This window comes from Gadus morhua, chromosome 12, assembly GCF_902167405.1.
Source record: "Gadus morhua chromosome 12, gadMor3.0, whole genome shotgun sequence".
In the NCBI taxonomy this organism is placed as follows: domain Eukaryota; kingdom Metazoa; phylum Chordata; class Actinopteri; order Gadiformes; family Gadidae; genus Gadus; species Gadus morhua.
Genome location: NC_044059.1, coordinates 8,352,273 through 8,372,124, shown reverse-complemented (window position 1 = coordinate 8,372,124; position 19,852 = coordinate 8,352,273). Strand labels below are relative to the sequence as shown.

The following is a 19,852-nucleotide window of genomic DNA, read 5'->3' as shown; positions in this document are numbered from 1 at the left end:
TCAACAGTACGCTGTTGTTCCAGAATGACTGTACTGTGTCCTCCCTTCCTCAAACATGCCAAGTCCGAACTACCAAGTATGCCCAAACCTGCAGTACTTGTTATTGAGAATGGCCCACGCTAAACCACGCTGAAGGAAGAAATTACTGGGTATTGAGACATGCTTCTTCAACGTTATACTGATAGTTTAAAATAAGAGCAAACATACTTAACAGCACTAGTCTATAATACACTAGAGGACATATTCAGCTTGTCCAGCTGAAGGAGCTCCAACACTATATTGTATATTGTAACAGATGCCAGTACAGAACAAGAGCAGACTATTCTCTAAACTAATAAATAACCACCACTAACCGGATTGCATATGAAGGGAGTGTGTGTGCATACCCATCATGTAGTAACAGACACATAGCCATTAATAGTAGTAGTAATATATAAGGATAACAATTCATTTTAAAGCCTTCACGATACATATTTACCTATTTTAACAGAGCCTGTTCAGACAACTGAGCAGGATATATAGTGGGGACATAAACAAACCTGTTGTGAAAAAGTGTCGTGTTTATATGTGATTTGTTTTAAAAGTGCCTGCTTCTGTTTGGCCGATATCTATTTTCCATTAGATACATTTTTACGACAACTTCAATGCAGTACACTGCATTTGCACTGCTGTGCCAGTTCCAGGGGTTCGCTAGGGGGTGCCCATAGAGGAGGGGGTACAGTCCTGCCTTACACTTGCACCTAGCCTGAGCCAGTCTCTCTCTCCTGTTTGTCAGTGTTTGTTTGTGTCTGTGTGGTCCAGGCTCCGACTATCTTGTCCGTCGCCCACGTCATCTGCTTATTCCACGCAGCGGCGATAACCTCTTCCAACTGTGTATTTAAACCCTGGCTTCCCATCCACTCATTGCCAGATCGTTGGCTGTCATTACACGTCAGTAAAACTCTCGGGCATTTAGGATTACAGTAAGGTTTGCTGTCACCAAGTATTTTTGACCATTGAATTTTTTCTTTGTCTTCCAGTTCCACATACTGGTGTCCATCTTCTCTGGTTACCTACCTGCCTGCCCGCCCATCTATCCGCCTACACAGTCAACATTTCCATTCAAGTTATTCCCTTTCTTGTCATTTAATCTGATAACCTCCATTCAAGTAATCTGATTGTTTTCAGCATTTGGGGTTGAGCTCGGACCGTAACAAGGCTTTTGTTATTGATTTGAATGAGTGCCCCAAAAGCGACAGGAGAACGAATTAGAGCTCAGACATAATGGCGTCTTAAACAATCGTAAATTTGTTTGAATCCTAAAAACCTTGTTTCAATATCTACTCAGCTTCACACAAAATAATGCTACTTTGGATTTTATTTTACATGTTTTATTAAGGATTTAGCATTTGACACAATAATAATAATAATAATCATACATCTTTAAAATGTACCTAAATTCAAGCCTTAATCGTGTATTTGACCTCTAAATTGATAATAAAAACAGTTCAAATTATACTAAAATGAGACTACAAAGAAAATGATGTTCACTATATTACCTGAGTGAAAACCTTCTGAAAAACGTTTCTATCGTCTGTCTGAATCAACCCAGATCCAGATCATAGTTATAGAACTGACTGATATAAAGAGCGTGTAGAGCCCAAACAGGAAGCGATCAATGATGGAAGCCACCTGGATCCACTCCTCAGACTTCTGGTCCCCACTCAGCTGCTTTTCCACCTGTAGCCGGATCGCCCTGAGGTCTCTCCCCAACTCTCTCAACTCGCCTGGGGTTGTGTCTTCCAGTTCCAGGGGCATTGGAGGAGTCTTACCAGCTTTGATCTCCTCCCTTACAGCATTTGGATACATATCTACATTGGAGAAAAACTTTTAGTTTGTCTTTTTGTTTTGGGTGTTTGTCTATTGATGTATAAGGTTCTTCAGTCCGTCGATATAATCATAACTTTACCTAACAACTCCATACCTGTTGAATGTTCTTTTGTTGGCTTTGGAGGCAGACCAACACAACATCCCAGTTTTTGAAGGACCACTACTCTCACCCAGCGGGGGACAGGAGCAAAACGACTGGAACTTGAGTGGAGGTTGGTGATGAGGATTGTCTCCAACAGGCTGGCAACCATCAGAGCCAGGCAGAGGGCGAAGAAAACATCTGGGGATACATTGATGAGAGTGTGAGTGTGCTGGTCACTTTTCAGTTCAAACAATACACGTTTTTTGATAACCTGCCACTGAACAAAAGAGTACCACTGACTTATGAGTGGTATGGTGTCGCCAGTGACCGGCAGCAAGTCATTCATAAGCAACAGGAAGACGGTGTAGCCTAAGATGAGGGTCATCTTAAAGGCTGAGCGGTCCACACTCTGTGGGGGTAACAGGAAGCTGAAGAGGTCCACTGTGATCAAGGAGCAGCTTGGGATGATCAGGTTGACCACATAGAGAGTGGACTTACGCCTCAGACCAATCTATGGAGTTAAACAAAAAGACAGCTCCATTTAAAAGATTATCTATCGTTAACTAGTTCCATTAATTTAGCCTGTCCACCTGGAAGGCTTAATTAAGGTAAAACATTGTTTAACCTTTTTAATCATAAATAAATCATTTTATTATTACCGAACATAGAAAAGGCAAACATACGTAAAATATGAGCTCGTCCAGCATAAATCCAGCATCCGATTCTTTATGAGCAGTGATATCTATTAGCTGCCACTCCCCTACAGTGCTCATCACAGCCAATGTATTCTTCAAAATCTGTGTTATCGGCCTGTTGAGGTTAACCACGATTTCCTTGTCTGACAGGTTGAGCAGAGAATTGAAAAGGAGGAGAGAGCAAAGGATGTTATACAACTGTACACCAAAAATACAACTACAATCTTAAAGAATAACCACGCTACCAGAATGCAACCATAATTACATTAAATCACATGCAGGCATTTCAGAGCATTTCAAAGCAAGACCTTTTTAAAAACATTACAAATGCAATTTTTGAAAAGTAAACAGAATTCTAAAAATAATTCTTACTTTAAAATTAGAAATCTTTTTATTCTGACTTTAAAATCAGAATTATGAGATTAAATTCAGAACTCCCAAAAGATGATCACATTTGGCCCTAATCCTCTTCCGTATTGCAGCGCTGTTCTCAAGCCAGCTCTCGTTGAAGTTGCATTTAGCAATAGTAGATGAAATCCACAGTTTGCATTAGTGGTGGTTATTGATTCCATGATCCAATACAATTTTAAGGCCTGTCACAATCGTATTTAAGACATTTTAAGGCCAAAAATTCTGATAATTTGATTTTTGATGTTCAAGGCCATCTCGTAACTATGCTTACTTGTGTGGGTGTAGGAGTTGAAGGTGAAAGTGCAGTTCTGGACGTCGAAGGGGAAGGTGTAGATGTTCAGTCTGCAGGAGCTAACCACTCTGACAGGACTGTAGTCATAGATCTTGCCATCAGAATTGACATGTACATAAGGCACAAATGGGGCTGTGTTTTTAGAAACGCTGTAGGACGGCAAAAAAAACATTTTACACTTGAAATCAGTATTATTATTTTATATCAAAGTTATATCAAAGGCCATGTATTGCATATAAGGGATCACCGTGTAACCACTTTTACCTTGAGATTCGATTGGTTAAAGGAGTAACAGTGATTTAGGAAAATAAATATGATCCTTAATTGAACAGACATCTTTCAACTCCTGAAGTTCACATGAGTTGGGATAAAAGCAATGGGATAATTTGGTTCGCATTGTGTAGATCATTGGAGCTTAGGCATTAGCAGAATTTATGTAACAACATAAGAGAATGGGAACATTTGATCCATACGTTGTGCATGGAGCTTACAATTCATTGATGACAATATCTGGTGTCCAAAACTGGGTTCTAGGTAACGTTATCTCTTCTGTGCCGCACTGCTCTGGATCCCAGCTGATGAACTCATTCTTCCATACCTTGAACAATAAACACCAAGCAGATTGGCGTTATTACTTTAAACGATGGATTTCAATACAATATGAATTAGTGTTTTTTAACAGAAACATCCAGATAAGGACTATGGTTATTTCGTTTATTTGTTTTTTATACTCACAATGTGTTGCCAAATATATGTTGTCAAGAGTTGAGCTTTTTCATCCTGAAAAAAAAAGTAATTGCAGATGAAGTGTGTCAATCTTTAGTATCCAACTGTATGCCAAATTTGAATCTCTGGCTACAAAAGTGTAGAGATATAAAGGGCTTCCTATCGAAATGTTGCTTAGATCCGAATTGCCAGTTTCATACAAAGTGATATTCTTTATGTTGTTCTTTAACATTTATTAATTGCTCACTTTCACAATTGAAAAATTACCACATGCTTCTTGAATACATTTTTGAGATTTAAATTCTCAAAGTCATTAGCCCAACCCAGGTAGCTACGTATACTTTTTTTTAATAGAACATACCACTCCCAGAATGCCATACATGGTAAAGGATACATAGACTTCTGTGTAATTATTGATGTTGATCACAGGCCGTATGAAGCGCAAATCAAAGACTGGTGACAGTGCTTTCAGCAGGGCTAGATTGGTGGGTTCAGAACAGTTCAGCAGAGGTTCCAAGCTAAGAGCTGGGAGCAAAATTAGAATAACAAAAAATTGAATGCTGGCAAATGTTTTACTTCACAAAACTAGTTGGTGCCATATGTGAACTTATACTGAATGAATAACCCAAGTAGACTATGATTATTGTTATTTTTTTACATAGCATTGATCTAATAACTAACGTAATTTGTCAGCATACCTAATATGGTTGCTGTGGAAAGAAATGGGAAAGATCTCCCATCATACATATTTGATATGTAATGTTTAAAAAAATAACGCGTAAAAATGTTTAAAACATAACGCGTAAAAATAGTTATTTCCATGTACTCACCTTGTGTGATAGAGAACAGGATGAAAGTCATGGTCCAAAACGACCTGTCAGATAGCTGCAGATTTAAGAATTTGTGTTAACTACAGAAAACAAGCAATAAATAATTCCATATAGCAGTAAACGAGACAATATTACATTGTGTAACAACCACAACTCCCTCAATATTATCTATACTCTTAACCTTCAATTCAAAGTGTTTGGCAGACATCATCTTGAAATTCTTCACCCTTCCTCTGTGTCTTGGTTCTAATATATAAAATAAGAATCATAAGATTATCGCAGCAGAATGTTTATATAGTTCACTGATTCTACAAAATGTAGCTAAAATTAACCAAACCAGAGAAACTTGGATAAAATACCCTTCTCGTTGAAATGCTCTTCCAGTTTTGTACCTCAGGACAAAGATACATATATATAGCATTATTCTGAGGTAAGCGTGACTTGAAAACCCCACTTGTACAAATCAGGTGGTTTGTTCTGCACAGTGCTGCTTTTCCTATGGTTGATAAATACAAAGTAGGTTGTCAGACACATTTGGTACTTGCAGTGGAGCAGAATGTAGCTAGCAGATGGTGAAAAGTTACCACAACAAATTCCCTAAGTCCACCAACATGCAGCTGTGTTAGTATTGGGGTTAGCATCACCAATTAGTAGACACCCAGTCCAAGACATAAAGCCTGCCCTGTCCTCTCCTTTTCAGACCCTGTGTAATGTGTGGGTGTGTAAAGATCAGTACGTTCCCTACGTTCAACTGTAACAATAGTTATGTCGACAACGCCACCTTGAAGATCTAATACTGTATATCAAGGAAAGTAGATTGGTGTGTAGTGATGCTTTCAACAGGGTCACCCAAAATAGACGGATAAGACAATGAGACAGAGACGTGAGTTTCCCCCAAACAACAGTATTTAATTAACAACTAGATGAAAAAGTATGCATAGTGTTCAAAACAATATTTATTAAGAATCTAATTTTAAATTGAAAAAAATACCCTTCAGATAAGGTGTTACCAGTGGCATTCAACTTACAAACATTTATAAAACCTACGTTTCATCAATGTGCTGTGTCCTTTCCTCTCATCCTTGAATTTGCCAAGTCCGAACCTGCCTTCCTGGGGTTCGAAAGGACCGAGACACATAAAAAGTTCTCACCGACATGGCAGATATTATTCACCTCAAGTAAGATCAACTAAATACAGAGCTTTGGATTACAATAACTTTATTGTAGATATATTTATTGTTATTTAAGACCAAGCATATTGAACAGCACACGTCTACAACACACTAGGGAACACACCTCCCTCATAAATACGCGGCTGGTTTTCATGCACGTCGAAGAGTGATTGAGACTTTTTTTTAACCCCCTCCGACCTCCCACATGTCACTAAACATTCCCGTCAACGTGACCATTCCCCACAATATCCCAGTCTTTTGCCTGCTCCTTTGCATTTTTTTTAAATTCTTTATAATTAAAATTTTATTTTTTTTAATTTTTAATTTATTTATTTTTCTACATTATTTTATACTACGTTTTATGAGTAGCCTATGTCAGTCTGCACAAATCCCCCCCACTTTCTCTCACACATTTTAAGTGCCCTGCCTGCTCAAACATTTCCTGGACTGTCTCTCTCAAACTAAGAACATAATGGCCCACATTAGGCTCAGACGCACGTGATACACCATTACCAATGCGTTATAATAAAACGCATTCAATACCAGGAATGTCCGCTGGCTACGCCACTGAGGCTATAGTAGGCTAACGAGGCTCTTGGCGTCCTACGAGTACCCTGGAGCACTCGTTAGCTACTCGTGACTCGTGAGCGTTTTTAAGACGTTCGTTACCAAAGATGCTTTCGGGAAACGGTGTGAAAACTGTACGATGCTCGTACGACCCACTCTGCGATCCACTTAGGCTAAAGATGCTTTCGGGAAACGGGGCCCAGTTGAGGGAGCTCAAACACTATTTATATTTGGTATAATGTTAAATCACCCTCTAGCGTACACTTAAACGAATTACACTATCCGCACTCACTAAGTGCGCTAATTTTCAGATGTCGGTATTGTTCCAAGTCGAATTCTTCGTTTGCAACTTACGTCACAGCTAATTAAAATTCGTAACCAAACCGGAAGTCGGCCATCTTGGTAGGAAAGCAATCACAACATTGCGCCCCACTACACTTGTTTCAGTCACATTAGAGTGGAGGTCATTCAATCGCAAAGCGCGTATCTAACCTCAATTGTTTCGCTATTATATTATTTTGTTTGGCTAATAATGCCTACCAGTTGTGCTGTGCATGGTTGTGCGAATAATTTCATACGGGAGAATGGGAATTGCAGTTTTTTTAGGATTCCAAAAGTGTTCACAACTCAAGGTGAGCGTACACGTGAGTTGACCGAGGAGCAACTTGGATTTCGAACATCTACCGGGGTGACATGGCACAAATAAATCTCGCCAACACTCGTATTTGTGGTAATCACTTCATAACTGGTAAGTTTTGGGGCTCAATCAATTTGTGAGAGGTTCTTTGCAAGAGTTTTTGCGCCTGCAATTCTAAGTTTGTTTTTACCAGGAAACCCTTAACCCGTAATCTACGCTCGGTAAAATGGCCTGATCCTCGCTAAAATACGACTTTTTCAGCTTGTAGGGATCAAAACCTAACAGACTAACTTTCTGCTGGTATCTTCCCCTGGCGGGACTGCTTAAATTTGAGAAAATATTCTGACATTTGTATCCCACTATTGTTTTCGCTGCTAGAAGACGGCTGTGTTTTTGCTTGTTTTTTCCATTTTGATCACTTGGTTGCAAACGAAGAATACTCCGTGGTGCACTAACCGGAAATTAGGATCACGACTGCCGCCGCGGCTCCTCCCCCGCAATAAACATCCCGCTTTGAACAGTGAACTCTTTACGCCTAGCTGCTATAAAAAGCTATAAAAACTACAAAATGACTCTATTTATGCAGGCTATGTGGAAAATGCGCCGAATTTGGCTCAGCCTGGCTCCCCCCTCTTCTGCTACGTAGCTAAGATGGCTGCCGTTGAGTACGAAAAGTGTACGGCGATGACGACGATCCACACTTCGCGATTTGACCGTTTTGAGTACACCATCCGGGTCCTTCAGTACACTTATTATCGCCCGATCTGAATCGGAACGCTCTACGTACTCAAACTTAGGCTAGTAAGGACGGATAGTATGGATATTGGAACATGGCAGACAGGTATATACGTTGAAAACTGCGCATAAACATTGCTTTGCGTGTTCTCGAAGGAGCTCGATGCATGCGAAGAAATATATATTATACCTTGCAAAATAACAGAATTGACATTATCTACATCATCACATGCAAACAGTGCACTTATGCACCTGTTGCATCTTGTCACACTGGTTCCATCTTGTTCCATCTTTACTTTTTTAATGGAAACAGTTACAATACACATTTTCATTTCTCGTTTATAACAAAAGATCATTATTATAACATCCCAAGTTAAGAAATTAATAAGAAATATTTACAAAATATTTACAAAAGTCCACGCAGTGGTTTGTCTTCACATTTTGGGAAAACTATTTAGTGTCCACTGTAGAAAAGCCAACGATCTCTACTCTGATGGACGCACACACACACACACACACACACACACACACACACACACACACACACACACACACACACACACACACACACACACACACTAGGGCTGTCAAAATTGCTCAAAAATGACATTCGAATGTTCGTTTGGAAAAAAATCACGAATTCGAACTATTCGAATATCTGGTTGCCTATTTTACGCAGTTGCCGTCAATATGTCAATAATGCGACAAAACCATGGTTCAAATTAGCGGGATATATATATATCCTATAAACAGCCCAGTAACGTGGAGGCCTAATCATGAAAAGCCACAACTTTGTATCGCTTGCATTTCACCACCACACCTGCAAGCGCGCAAACTATAGTAATCTGAAGAAGACGCCCGCTTCTGAATGTTACAAAGTATGCTAGTGGTAACGTTCCTTGCTTTGCTTACCAAGTTACCATTTATCGAGAAGGCCTATTAAAATCGATAAAGAAAAATATGCATGTCGCCTACGTCTTCCACCATGCCAGCGAAAGGGCCAGCACTACGCACCGTTCGGATTCATGAAAAAAAAGCTGTCTCGGACTTTGCCGAGAACATTGCGTTATAGCAGCTTTCACCAGCCAGACTACTAGCTCCCTGAGCTCTACTTCGGATGCTTATTGAATGGCATAGCCGAGCTGGAATACCTATATCCAAGTACGGAAACCCCGAGGGGATAAAATACATTCGCTCTTCACAATACTAGTCTGTTACACTTGTACCGCGGGAGTGTTTTTTCACATTCGAATATTATGAGGGACATCGCGAACAGACAGAGGCTCATTCACAAAGCAGATAGAGGCGCTTGTACCGCGGGAGTGTTTTTTCACATTTGAATATTAATTTTCACGTTCGAATTCGCGTTTTTGGATACATTTCGAACGAATATTCGAACTTCGAATATTCGTTGACAGCCCTAACACACACACACACACACAGTGTTACGTGTTTGTCCACGGGTTCCATGTTATAACCATTCAGTTCAGTGGTCCACGCTTTGTGCCCTTTCTCTCAATTCAATACAACTTAAATCTCTTTACATTAAAGGTTGGGTATGGCATTTGCGAAACACCCCCAGATTTTGAAAACACACAACTCAAATGGTCCTACCCCCTCTCCTTTAACGCTGACTCTGACTCCACCCAGTCCAAGTACATGGATGCGCCATCATACACAAGCGCGAACACAGATGCGCGAGAGCGAGCCAGGCTAGCTAGGTTGGAGTTTAGGGTTGTCTAATGGCGCGTTTCCACTACAGGGTGCGGAACGGATCGGATCGTAAAGGTGCGGATCGGGTCGCGTTTCCACCGCCAAAAGTGGGCGTGACTGGGACTTAACCATACCCGTATTGGCCTCGTTTTCAGGACTCCTCCGTTTGGGTACTGAAAATGAGACGAGACGCCTGAAAGGGTCCCGGGAAATTCTAGCTACACACCCCCTCCGTTGATTGGTCGACAGAATCATCACTTCCGGGTGACGCGGGGATAAAAACAAACAAACAGTAGCCTCGAGGTATTATTCTTTACAATTAACATGTCGCATAAAACGCTTTCTTGGGCGAACAAGGAGGTGGAGACGTTCGTCTGCATTCTTGGGGAGGAAGACGTTGTTAACGATGTTTACGTAGATGCCGCAGCGATCGACATCCGGCCTACCACAAAGGGTACTGTCGGCAGTGGAAACGCGACCTCGGAACTGAGCTGGTCTATACCGCCCCCTCCCTACCGCACCTTTGCGATCCGATCCGTTCCGCACCCTGCAGTGGAAACGCGGCATTATAGTGCTAGGTCCAAAGTTGGATTAGCTAGTTAGCTAGCTCGAGTAGCTACCGCAGGATAACAAACAGATGCTTGCTCTGGATCATGAGCTTTCGAGTACGTGCATGAAGGGGTTTGATTGACGTACTTACTGTCCAATGCCACTCGGTGGTTCTGGAAATCATTGGCTGGAGTTTTTCGAGCCCTGCCCGTTCCACAGATAATTTACATGTTTAATTTTCATGTCAGTACTTCTAACTCTGGCTGTAAGTGGGTTATGATAAGGATTTCAAGTAATTTTGCAAAAATGGCCAAAAAATAGAATTTCATACCTGTAATATTCAGATCACGCCAGTAGTCTGAATCAATATTAATGTTCCCCATAAGCTTGCACGTACTGTTACGTCATTACGGTAGTATAAGCGCCAACCGGATGTGATGCCCGGGCGCGAGGTTGTTCAGTTCTCCAGCAATCAAGCAACATCATGCGAAGCTCCGTTTCATCATTTATGATAACTACGTTAACGCTACTCATAAATACCACAATATCCAACCTTTAAGGCTCTTAGTATCCATTAAGTCCACGGTCTCAGACCTAATTAAACACTATGATAATCACTGATAATGATTAGCTTGTGCTGATCCGCAGGCGGAAAAGACACATTGTTGCCTTGAGTGTCCAGAATACCCTGGGCTGCTTGTGTTGTTTGGGTTAAGGTGCTTGCTCCCTCTATGGTTCTTTGAGGCATTCCAGTGTAGGGAGTCTCAGGAAGCTTGTCCGGCCGACCTCTGGGCCTACTGTCGTTTGCCGTTGGAATGAGCACTCCTGGTCGCTTCGTCATACTTTGGAATTCTTGAAAGTCATCGTCCAAGGAAACAAGGCTGCATGCAGGGGAAGGGCAGGACGCCTCAGAAGGATTTGAATCCCAGACGTTGAATGACTGTTTCTCCTCACCGGAAACACGTTCCATCATGCTGGACCAGTCAGCTTCTCCAACTAGGAGTGACTCTTTCAAGTTGTCACCAGACTGAGAGGAGCCAAAGCCATGCAGGTCGGAGGAAGAAGTGGTGTCACCCGGAGAACAGCTATACGAGAGGTCTACCTGCAGAGCCTCTGATTGGGATGAGCTCCCCGATTCAGCGTTCCACGACTGATAGGAAAGGTCAGTTTTCATATGGGATGGATCGAAAGGCTGCCTCTCTCCAGTCAGCTGGAAAATAGGCACCTGAGAATCTGGAAAAGGGTTGTGTACCCCACCCCACAACATACTGGGTTTGTAGAAGGACTCACTAAGTACAGCAGGCGGGTTGGCAGCGTTTAACCCCTGGGTCCCAGAAGGAAACATGGAATATGTCATGTTCTCAAAAACGGAGGGGCTGGAGGTCACAGCGACTGGATTGTAACCATTGTTGCTGTGGGCATCGATGAGCCAGGGAGCTGTGGAGAGCTGGGGGAAGGCCATACGCATGGCTTCCTCCACATCGGAGATGATGTCAATGGAGACCTTCTGAGAGTAACCCAGAGACGAGGCCACGCTGTTTGCTCTGACACTTTGAAGGGAATTCCCACCGCTGTCCCTGGAAGATAAACCAGGAGAGGAAGATTATGTTATTTGTGATGTTGCGAGAGTCATTTAATGGAGTGACATCATCATTGTCACTCCTGTGACTGCGGTATTTTCTTATCAACAGTTTATTGAATTCCATGTACAGGACAGTGAAGACTTTTTGAAACAAAAGAGGGCCAGCAATATTAACCCACAATGGTTTTTCGTCGAATTCATCCTCTTTGCAGGCCTCAACATAGACAGAGCTCAGGAGAGTTTTCTGCGGCATAAGCACCTGTGAAACGGTCGGAAAATCGTTAAAACAATGTGTGGATCCTACTGTTTCATATCCCATGTTGATTCTTAAAAGATTTGGCCTGTTGGTCAAAGGTCCATTGTGTAGAATTGTGTAGTAACCAGTGGTGAGGTGGCAGTTTGCAAAAGACTGAAAGTTTCCCCCTCACCAAATACAGTGGCCTGTATTTGCAAAATTCCATAAAGCTGTGTACCTTGTGACCTCCTCGGACCATGAATAACAAAGTTGAGTTTTTATAGTCGTCAACGCTATCCCACCAACTCTCCTTCAACCTAGAGACAAATGGAACAAATATAATTTTATAAAAACATTTTTTCATATCATCTTTTAACAAAGTTTACTGATTACATCATGACACAAGTAACTGCGAGGATAAGGGCATCTCACCGTGTGCAGAATAGATACAGGAAACTGGTGATGATGAAAGCAGCAACACACAGACTCACAAAGACCGCCACCGCAATACTGGTAGGCGACACAGCTGAAAAAGAACATGCATTTATCATGTATGAGAAAAATATCATAGCCTTTTCACCGTCTCCCACTACCAGTTTATACCATTTCTTCATTAACTCGAGAGAAATGCTCAATTTACTGCATTTATGTACGTCTGTTGATTAGCCCAGACGTCACGTACATCAACGTTTCTGCAATAATAGAGGCCAAGACAAGCTTGTAGACAGAAACGAGTGTATTCTTGATCAAAAGCAATGTAACGATTACCTTTCTCGACTGATGAGTCACCTTCCTATTCATTTTTATTCAATTATAAATAGTCATATTTACTATAAAATAAAAAAGTACTGTTTTACTCCACGTAGATCATTAAAGATCCCATGGCATGCTACTTTATGAATGCTTTATATAGGTGTTAGTGGGCCGCTAATGCAGTACTTCAAGACATTCAAGAAATTCAGCCTTGGTGCAGAATTACAGCCACTACGAGCCAGTCCCACAATGAGCTTTCCTCAAACGGGCCATTTTTTAGAGACGGCCCAGTGCTCCGGAGGGAGTCCTGGAGCTCTATATCTAAATAATATCATATTATTCATAAATATCTATATTATATATTATATATTTTCACGGCCAAAAACTTTGTTCGCCTCCATATGATATCATGAATCTCAAACGACTGCTTCAGGTTTTTCCGACGGCGACGTCTCTGTTTCTTCCACTTCCACATCAATCTGAAAAACACTGCCCTTCGACATGGAGGAGAAAGGGATTTTTGCCCGCGATTGTTGACGGCGATTGTTTCCCGCCGGAGGCCTCCTACCTGCTGCCGAGGCACCACCGCAACGTGTTATGCGCCATAACACCAACAGCAGAACGGTTATCCAAATATATAACAAAGAACACTTGCGTTACAGTGTGTGTATTCACACACACACACACACATGTGGTGCTTTCACTGTCGTATCTCAATGTCTCATTGGCAGGCCAAATTCTCTGGGCGGGCAAGGCAGAGAAAGGGGACGTTACTTTGCCCATTACAACAACATATGGGAACAAATTCGAAATCGGAGCGTCTGAGCATTCACGCCATTTCTAGCTACTGGGGGGCTGTCATGCCAAATTTGTACCGGCTGCCAAATTTGTACCGGTCTACGTCATCAGTTTTTGACCAATTCCAAACCTGCCTGGCAACGGGCGATCGCGTCGAATGACGTAGGAAGGTTCTTGAACATTCGCGAACTTTCATGCTCGTTCATTGCACTCCTTCATTGAGCGTGACATGACAGGTTTTTGAAGCCTGCTTTAAACACTCAGTTTACTAGCTAAATTCGATTAAACAATTCCATACAATACAAATATAAAGTAAAAACAAGTGTTATCTAGCAATCCGTTATCTGTATTATGTTATTTGGTGTTCGGCAACATAAGCGCGAATGGTTTTTGAAAACCTGCTTTAAACACTCAGTTTACTAGCTAAATTCGATTAAACAATTCAATACAATACAAATATAAAGTAAAAACAAGTGTTATGTAGCGATCCGTTATCTGTATTATGTTATTTCGTCTTTGGAAACATGAGTCGAATTTTTTTTGAAACCTGCCCGGCAACGGACAACCCAATCAAATCAGTTGTCAAGTTGTCAACAACTGATGACGTAGGCCGGTAAAAATTTGGCAGCCGGTACAAATTTGGCATGACAGGGCCGTAGGCAGGCTAGGGGAACTCATATGAATGTTAGAAAAACCTCAGGAAATTATTTTCATGCCATGGGACTTTTAACCCTTGAATTCAAAGAAATCATTCAAACCGGTATTTTATATATATATGAGAAAAACGTCTGAGCCTTTCCTACCACTAGTATATACAATTTCTTCATTAACTGGTGGGAAATTTACTGCATTTATGAAGCTTGTTTGATACCACGAATAGGATGCACATATATATACAGTTTCTTGCAGATGCCATCCGATAATACTCATTATCATCCACTAGAATCGGTGTACGTACACCGGGATAGGCGGAGATAGAGAGGGATGGAACTGAGACCAGCAGGAGTTTAGGTAGCAGAGCCGGCAGTAGCCTGATAGGTAGGGACCAGAGGTAGGGGGTTTAGATCTTACGGGTGGTGAATGTCAGGTCTCCACTTCTTTCACTGTAGAACGCAGAGTAGCTCTGCACGCTGACCAGGTACTCTGTACTCGGCTCCAGGGACTTGCCCAAAATCTCATAAGACTCCATGGACGAAACGTCCACTTTCTGCAACAGAAAGACTACAGCTTCAACGGCATGGTTCAGAAATAAATATCAGTCTGGGTTTCATCTACAGCCTATGTTAGGCTCCAGCCAACACTTTGTTTGACCAAGACAGGCAGCACGGAATTAAATCCTAACACCAACAGAAGAATCCAAACCTTTACCAATTTTTCCAAATACACCTGAATAACCAACAACGACATTTCTACACATGTGGAAATTCCACAAATAGCCAATTATTACTGACACATTTACATTACATTGGGTCATTTATACTTTTGTAATGGTACTTTTTACAGTATATTCTGCCTTTGTGTGGTTGAGTCTGTAGAGAGATCGACTTCAGTGATGAAATTAGAAAGTGACTGACATGTAGATGTCAATGGATGTTATGTAGGCCTTGAATCGGGGTCTCTTGTATAAATGGACATACCGTGCCGTTCTCTCCTTTTTTGCGGTAGTTCAGCAACACCGTCAGCTTGAAGGGGGGGTCTTTTTCGTATTTTGTGTCCCACATCACCAGATAATTCTCATTTTCTCTTGTCACCGAAGTGATATATGGGGCTTTGGGTTTTACTGGGGTAAAGATTAGACAGTGAATATAGAGAAAGTTCATTAAGGAGCATGTATGGGTAATTCAGTGAAAACAGAGAAACTTAAGGAAGGAGCAGGTAGGTGTTAGACAATGATTATAGATAGGTAATTAAGAAGCAGGTACAGGGGGCTAGACAGTGGCTGCAGAGACAGGTCATTAAAGAGCAGGCACGGTTAAAACAGAGACAGGTCATTAAGTTGAGGGGTTATTAGACAGTGAATACAGAGTGACAGGTCAGAAATGAGCAGACGATTCCATATACATATAAATGTACAGGCCAATGCGGCGTCCATATTTATCACTTGGAGGACACATTACTGTCTGCAGTCAATATGGAGCAGGTATGGAATTACTTTTTTCAGGTATGAAACGGCTTGCTTAAACTCACTGTCTGCAGCGCTGATGTTTTTGGACTCCACTAGGGCCCCAGCTTTCCACAACGTTGTGGGGTATTTCTCCCCCAGAACAATCCTCATAAAATAACGTTAAAGTTAGAAACATATTCGTTATTAGTTACGCAACAGATTCATTTGTAAAATAAAATCTTACCCCTTGATGTCCAACGAGCAGCTGCACGTCCCCGTCCGAACTGGGTCCGGTGTTAAAGTGCAGTTCCTCTCACTGAAAAGTAAAATAAAGCCCAATATTAATAACTCGCATTGCGTCGTCACTATATCACAAACGAATGTGGATAGACGTAGGCCTACTATGTTTCTTTGCGTTTCATATTTTCAAGTCAATGTATGATGACTGGCATTAATGTTCGGCATTAATGACTCATTAATATCGGTCTGTCATTAATAATTACATGTATCTGTAGGAGTAATCCACTCGGGTGCTGAGTGCGTACTCGGCGCAGCTCGGCTCGTCGGGCGGGGGATCGATCCCACACATCAGCCTTTCGAAGTCGTTGTCGCAGTGAAGATGGAGCCCTGTGTCTCCAAAACAACATGATTATTGTAGCTTAACAAGTAAGGAAAAATAAATACACCGCCAATCGCGAGTCGGTTTCACTGGAAGACTTTCTCTTACCGTGTGCTGCCATAGAAATACTTTTTAGAAGGAAAACGCCCAGGTAAAACCTAAATCCAATAGAGGAAAACATGTCATACATTTATTGTTACACTGAATGCATTCACATAAACTTGTGCACAATCTTCGTTTACCGTAAACCTGGTATCCGCTCCATTGTCGACTAAAATTGTTGAGTTTCCTAAAAACGAAACCGCTTTCGGACTGACCCAACTGTTGCGTCCTTGTGTTTAGATCGCTATAAAGTTGACCCACTGGAAATGCCCCTCCTTTCTTTCATTGGAGAAAGAGGAAGTTCTGCGTCACGTTTCCAAAGAATTGAATGAATCATCAGCAGTGGGTTGACAACAGGACAAGTTATATTATGGTCAGGTTTGATTCGCCGAACCTGAAATAATACTTGGTTTATACATGTGTTATATACACCAGGTAAAACACATATACCAGTGTGTGTAATTCCTGGCGTTAATGAACATGGGGCGGTTCCATGAAATTTTAACTTCCGTGGAAAATAAATCCACAGGGTGGCCATAATGTGTCTGCACAGTGCGCATTTCTATTCTAATAATAATAGTTTTGAGCATAAATGTAGTCTAAATGCATACACATAATTGTTGATAGTCAGTATCCGATTTTGCATAACCTTCGTAGTTCTACAGTGCTTAAACCTCAATAATGATAAATAAATAATGCCTTTGCTGAGCTCATTTACAAAAGTTAAGGGTATTAATTTGACAAATGCTCCAAGCAAACCTCGGAACAATTAAAACCGAAACCCTGACTTCTATCTTCCCCCTTATTAACTCAATATGACTCATATAATTATATGATATAACATACATTATTGCATGCTGTGTATTGTAGGGTTGAGCTATCGTCTCTATTTTTGTGTCGTCCAATCATGGTTATTCTAGATTGCTGGATCAGATCCATGGAGAAGAGACGGCTAACAGGTTTCAAAATTCACTCTTCATTCTGATTAATGGGGCTAATCGAGTGGATATTCTGCTCCATGGGAAACAACTCTGTGTGGGTGCAAAGTAGGGAGGAGATTCTCAGAAATGATCTCACCATTCACTGAGCGTTGAGTGGAAGCAGGGGTGGCACCAGAAATTTGTCTTGCTGGTGCTACAGCTGGTCTGAAGTATTCAGTGATAGTACTGCTGAGGGGTGTGTACTGTATGGCAATCAAAAGTCAGGCTCAAGCATTATGTGCCTATTATAAACGGCTCTGTTTATTCACAAGCAGCAAACAGCAATTGATAGATCTAATATGGAAGTTAACTGTGACGGTGTCTACAGCATCAGAGCGACCCAGGCTTCACAGAGCCTAGGCAAACCAACAGAGCACCTGACACAGAATCAGGCCCCAATCCCGCAATCAGCGTCAAATGCATGCTTTTCAACTTAAAAACAACACTAACCCACAATGTACACTGCTGTTTGCTAAACTTCGAAAATATACACCGTCATGTATTAAAGTCAAATTTCCAGAAGTGGGGTTCTGTTGAAAGGTTACATTAAAGCCAGCAAAGCAAGCTATACAATATTTGCTGTTACGTTCAATTAAATCAAGGTTATCAAACGCATGGTGATTAAATATCTTTACGGGTTACAAATAAACTCAGACCCTTCCCTATTACTCTCCCTCATTTTCATGTTCAAATAATTCATAACAACAATAACACCAACAACATATAGGCAAGTTATTATTAAAGGTTTTATTTTGATTAAATCAGATTGGACGATGTCAGATTTTAAAGCATAGCATTAATTCAACAAAAAATGATGCCTGGAATGGTGTATTGAACCTCTCCTAAGTAACAATCATACTGACCAAACTTACTCAAGTACATTTCGAACATAAGGAAATAATACCTAGGCTAGCCTAGAAGACTACATAAGGCAACACACATCTTGGCCGCTATATAACATTTATGGAACCCTTGTCTAAACACATTATTGTATTTGCTGTATGAAAAGGCCCAGACACAGATCATGACTACAAAGCTGACTATTATGAAGACGGCATAGAGCCAAAACACAAAGCGATCGATGACGCCTGTCACCTGGAGCAACTCCTCCAGAGTTGTGGTTCCCTCTCTGCTGCCGGTCCACCTGCCGCCGTATGGCCTGGAGGTCTCTGCCCAACTTCCTCAGTGCGTCCAGGGTTGTGTCTACTAGATGTTTGCCCCCTGGAGGATTCATGTAAACGGCGCCCTCCTCCACTGCGGCATTGGGATCTGTATGGTAATGCAGGTCTTTCACGTTAAAGTGTGTGCATCTTATGCACTAGGTGCCATGTCGATTACTTTTTGATTGAAAAGGGCGAGCTTTTCGAGATAAATACAGAACTATTTCATCATGTTGAATGAAGATCATCATTTCAACCATCTCCTTGATAGAAAATGCTACCTTCCACGTCTTCGTCTTCATCTCAGCCTAATTTTGTACAGTTTTGTTTTGCAACTTGGAACATGGATCTAGCCGCACCCCATACCTGTTGAATGTTCTTTTGGTGGCATTGGAGGCAGACTAACCAAACGTTCCAGAGTTCCAAGGAAAACTACTCTCACCCAGCGGGGGACAGGGGCCAGGCGACTGGAACTTGAGTGGAGGTTGGTGATGAGGATTGTCTCCAACAGGCTGGCCACCAGCAGAGCCAGGCAGAGATGGAAGAAAACATCTGAGGATAAATAGGAGACAGTGTTGGTATGCTGGTTACTTTTCAGTTCTTGCTATACAAGTTGATGTCATCCTCACTCTGAACAAGGGTACTACTGACTTATGAGTGGTATGGTGTTGCCAGTGACCGGCAGCAAGTCATTCATAAGCAACAGGAAGACGGTGTAGCCTAAGATGAGGGTCATCTTAAAGGCCGAGCGGTCCACACTCTGTGGGGGTAGCAGGAAGCTGAAGAGGCATGCATTCCAGAGCATCCATTGATTTTTCTATCTATGTGGGGTCTCACTTGTGTGGGTGTAGGAGTTGAAGGTGAAAGTGCAGTTCTGGAAGTCAAAGAGGAAGGTGTAGATGTACAGCCTGCATTAGCTAACCACTCTGACAGGGCTGTAGTGGTAGATCTTGCCATTAGAATTGACATGTACATAAGGCACAAATGTTGTGTTTTGCGAAACGCTGTAGGAAAAAAAAACCACATTTCACACTTCTTTCGAGCAATGTTTACGTCTTTAGATATGAGATCAGTATTATTATTATTATTATTTTATATCAAAGTTATATCAAAGGCCTTGTATTGCACATAAGGGATCACCATGTCACCACTTTTGAGAATTGATTGGTTAGAGGAGTAACGGTGATTTAGGAAAATAAGTACGTTCCTTAATTGAATTGACATTTTTCCACTCCTGAGGT

The 19,852-nt window shown here is 41.5% G+C and overlaps 2 protein-coding genes across 3 annotated transcripts; both read right to left on the bottom strand.

Annotated features, from left to right (window-relative positions):
* Positions 1–1,354: 1,354 nt before the first annotated feature.
* LOC115556338 (5-hydroxytryptamine receptor 3E) lies at positions 1,355–10,894 on the bottom strand. 2 transcript variants are annotated; one of them, XM_030373545.1, is made up of 11 exons: positions 10,610–10,894; positions 10,430–10,482; positions 4,906–4,960; positions 4,437–4,600; positions 4,085–4,129; positions 3,841–3,947; positions 3,329–3,498; positions 2,635–2,789; positions 2,252–2,462; positions 1,964–2,149; positions 1,355–1,850 (listed from the first exon to the last, which is right to left on the bottom strand). In XM_030373545.1, exons 1-11 carry the CDS (start codon positions 10,659–10,661, stop codon positions 1,567–1,569), a joined length of 1,482 nt encoding a protein of 493 aa, XP_030229405.1. In that variant the 5' UTR covers positions 10,662–10,894; the 3' UTR covers positions 1,355–1,566. The 2 variants fall into 2 exon arrangements, with proteins under 2 accessions (XP_030229405.1, XP_030229406.1); XM_030373546.1 differs by lacking the exons at positions 10,430–10,482; positions 10,610–10,894 and adding an exon at positions 5,953–6,456 and having other exon boundaries at positions 1,949–2,149.
* Positions 10,772–16,766, bottom strand: LOC115556337 (uncharacterized). Its single transcript, XM_030373544.1, has 11 exons — positions 16,612–16,766; positions 16,478–16,527; positions 16,254–16,377; positions 15,995–16,066; positions 15,834–15,916; positions 15,284–15,426; positions 14,718–14,853; positions 12,528–12,621; positions 12,334–12,412; positions 12,040–12,119; positions 10,772–11,855 (listed from the first exon to the last, which is right to left on the bottom strand). The coding sequence occupies exons 1-11, from the start codon at positions 16,632–16,634 to the stop codon at positions 10,877–10,879; spliced, it is 1,863 nt and encodes a 620-aa protein (XP_030229404.1). The 5' UTR covers positions 16,635–16,766; the 3' UTR covers positions 10,772–10,876.
* Between the last annotated feature and the right edge of the window lie 3,086 nt (positions 16,767–19,852).

Excerpts from the sequence above, each read along its gene's own strand:
- LOC115556337 (XM_030373544.1), bottom strand. The coding sequence starts at position 16,634 with ATGGAGCGGATACCAGGTTTACG. Across the intron at positions 14,854-15,283 it reads AAAAAGGAGAGAACGGCACG|AAAGTGGACGTTTCGTCCAT; the intron begins GTATGTCCATTT and ends TTTCTGTTGCAG. Across the intron at positions 11,856-12,039 it reads GAATTCGACGAAAAACCATT|GGACAGCGGTGGGAATTCCC; the intron begins GTGGGTTAATAT and ends TTTATCTTCCAG.
- LOC115556338 (XM_030373545.1), bottom strand. The coding sequence starts at position 10,661 with ATGGGGAACATTAATATTGATTCAGACTACTGGCGTGATCTGAATATT. Across the intron at positions 4,130-4,436 it reads TGTATGGCATTCTGGGAGTG|GATGAAAAAGCTCAACTCTT; the intron begins GTATGTTCTATT and ends TTTTTTTTTCAG. Across the intron at positions 3,499-3,840 it reads GATATTGTCATCAATGAATT|CGTTTCTAAAAACACAGCCC; the intron begins GTAAGCTCCATG and ends GCCGTCCTACAG.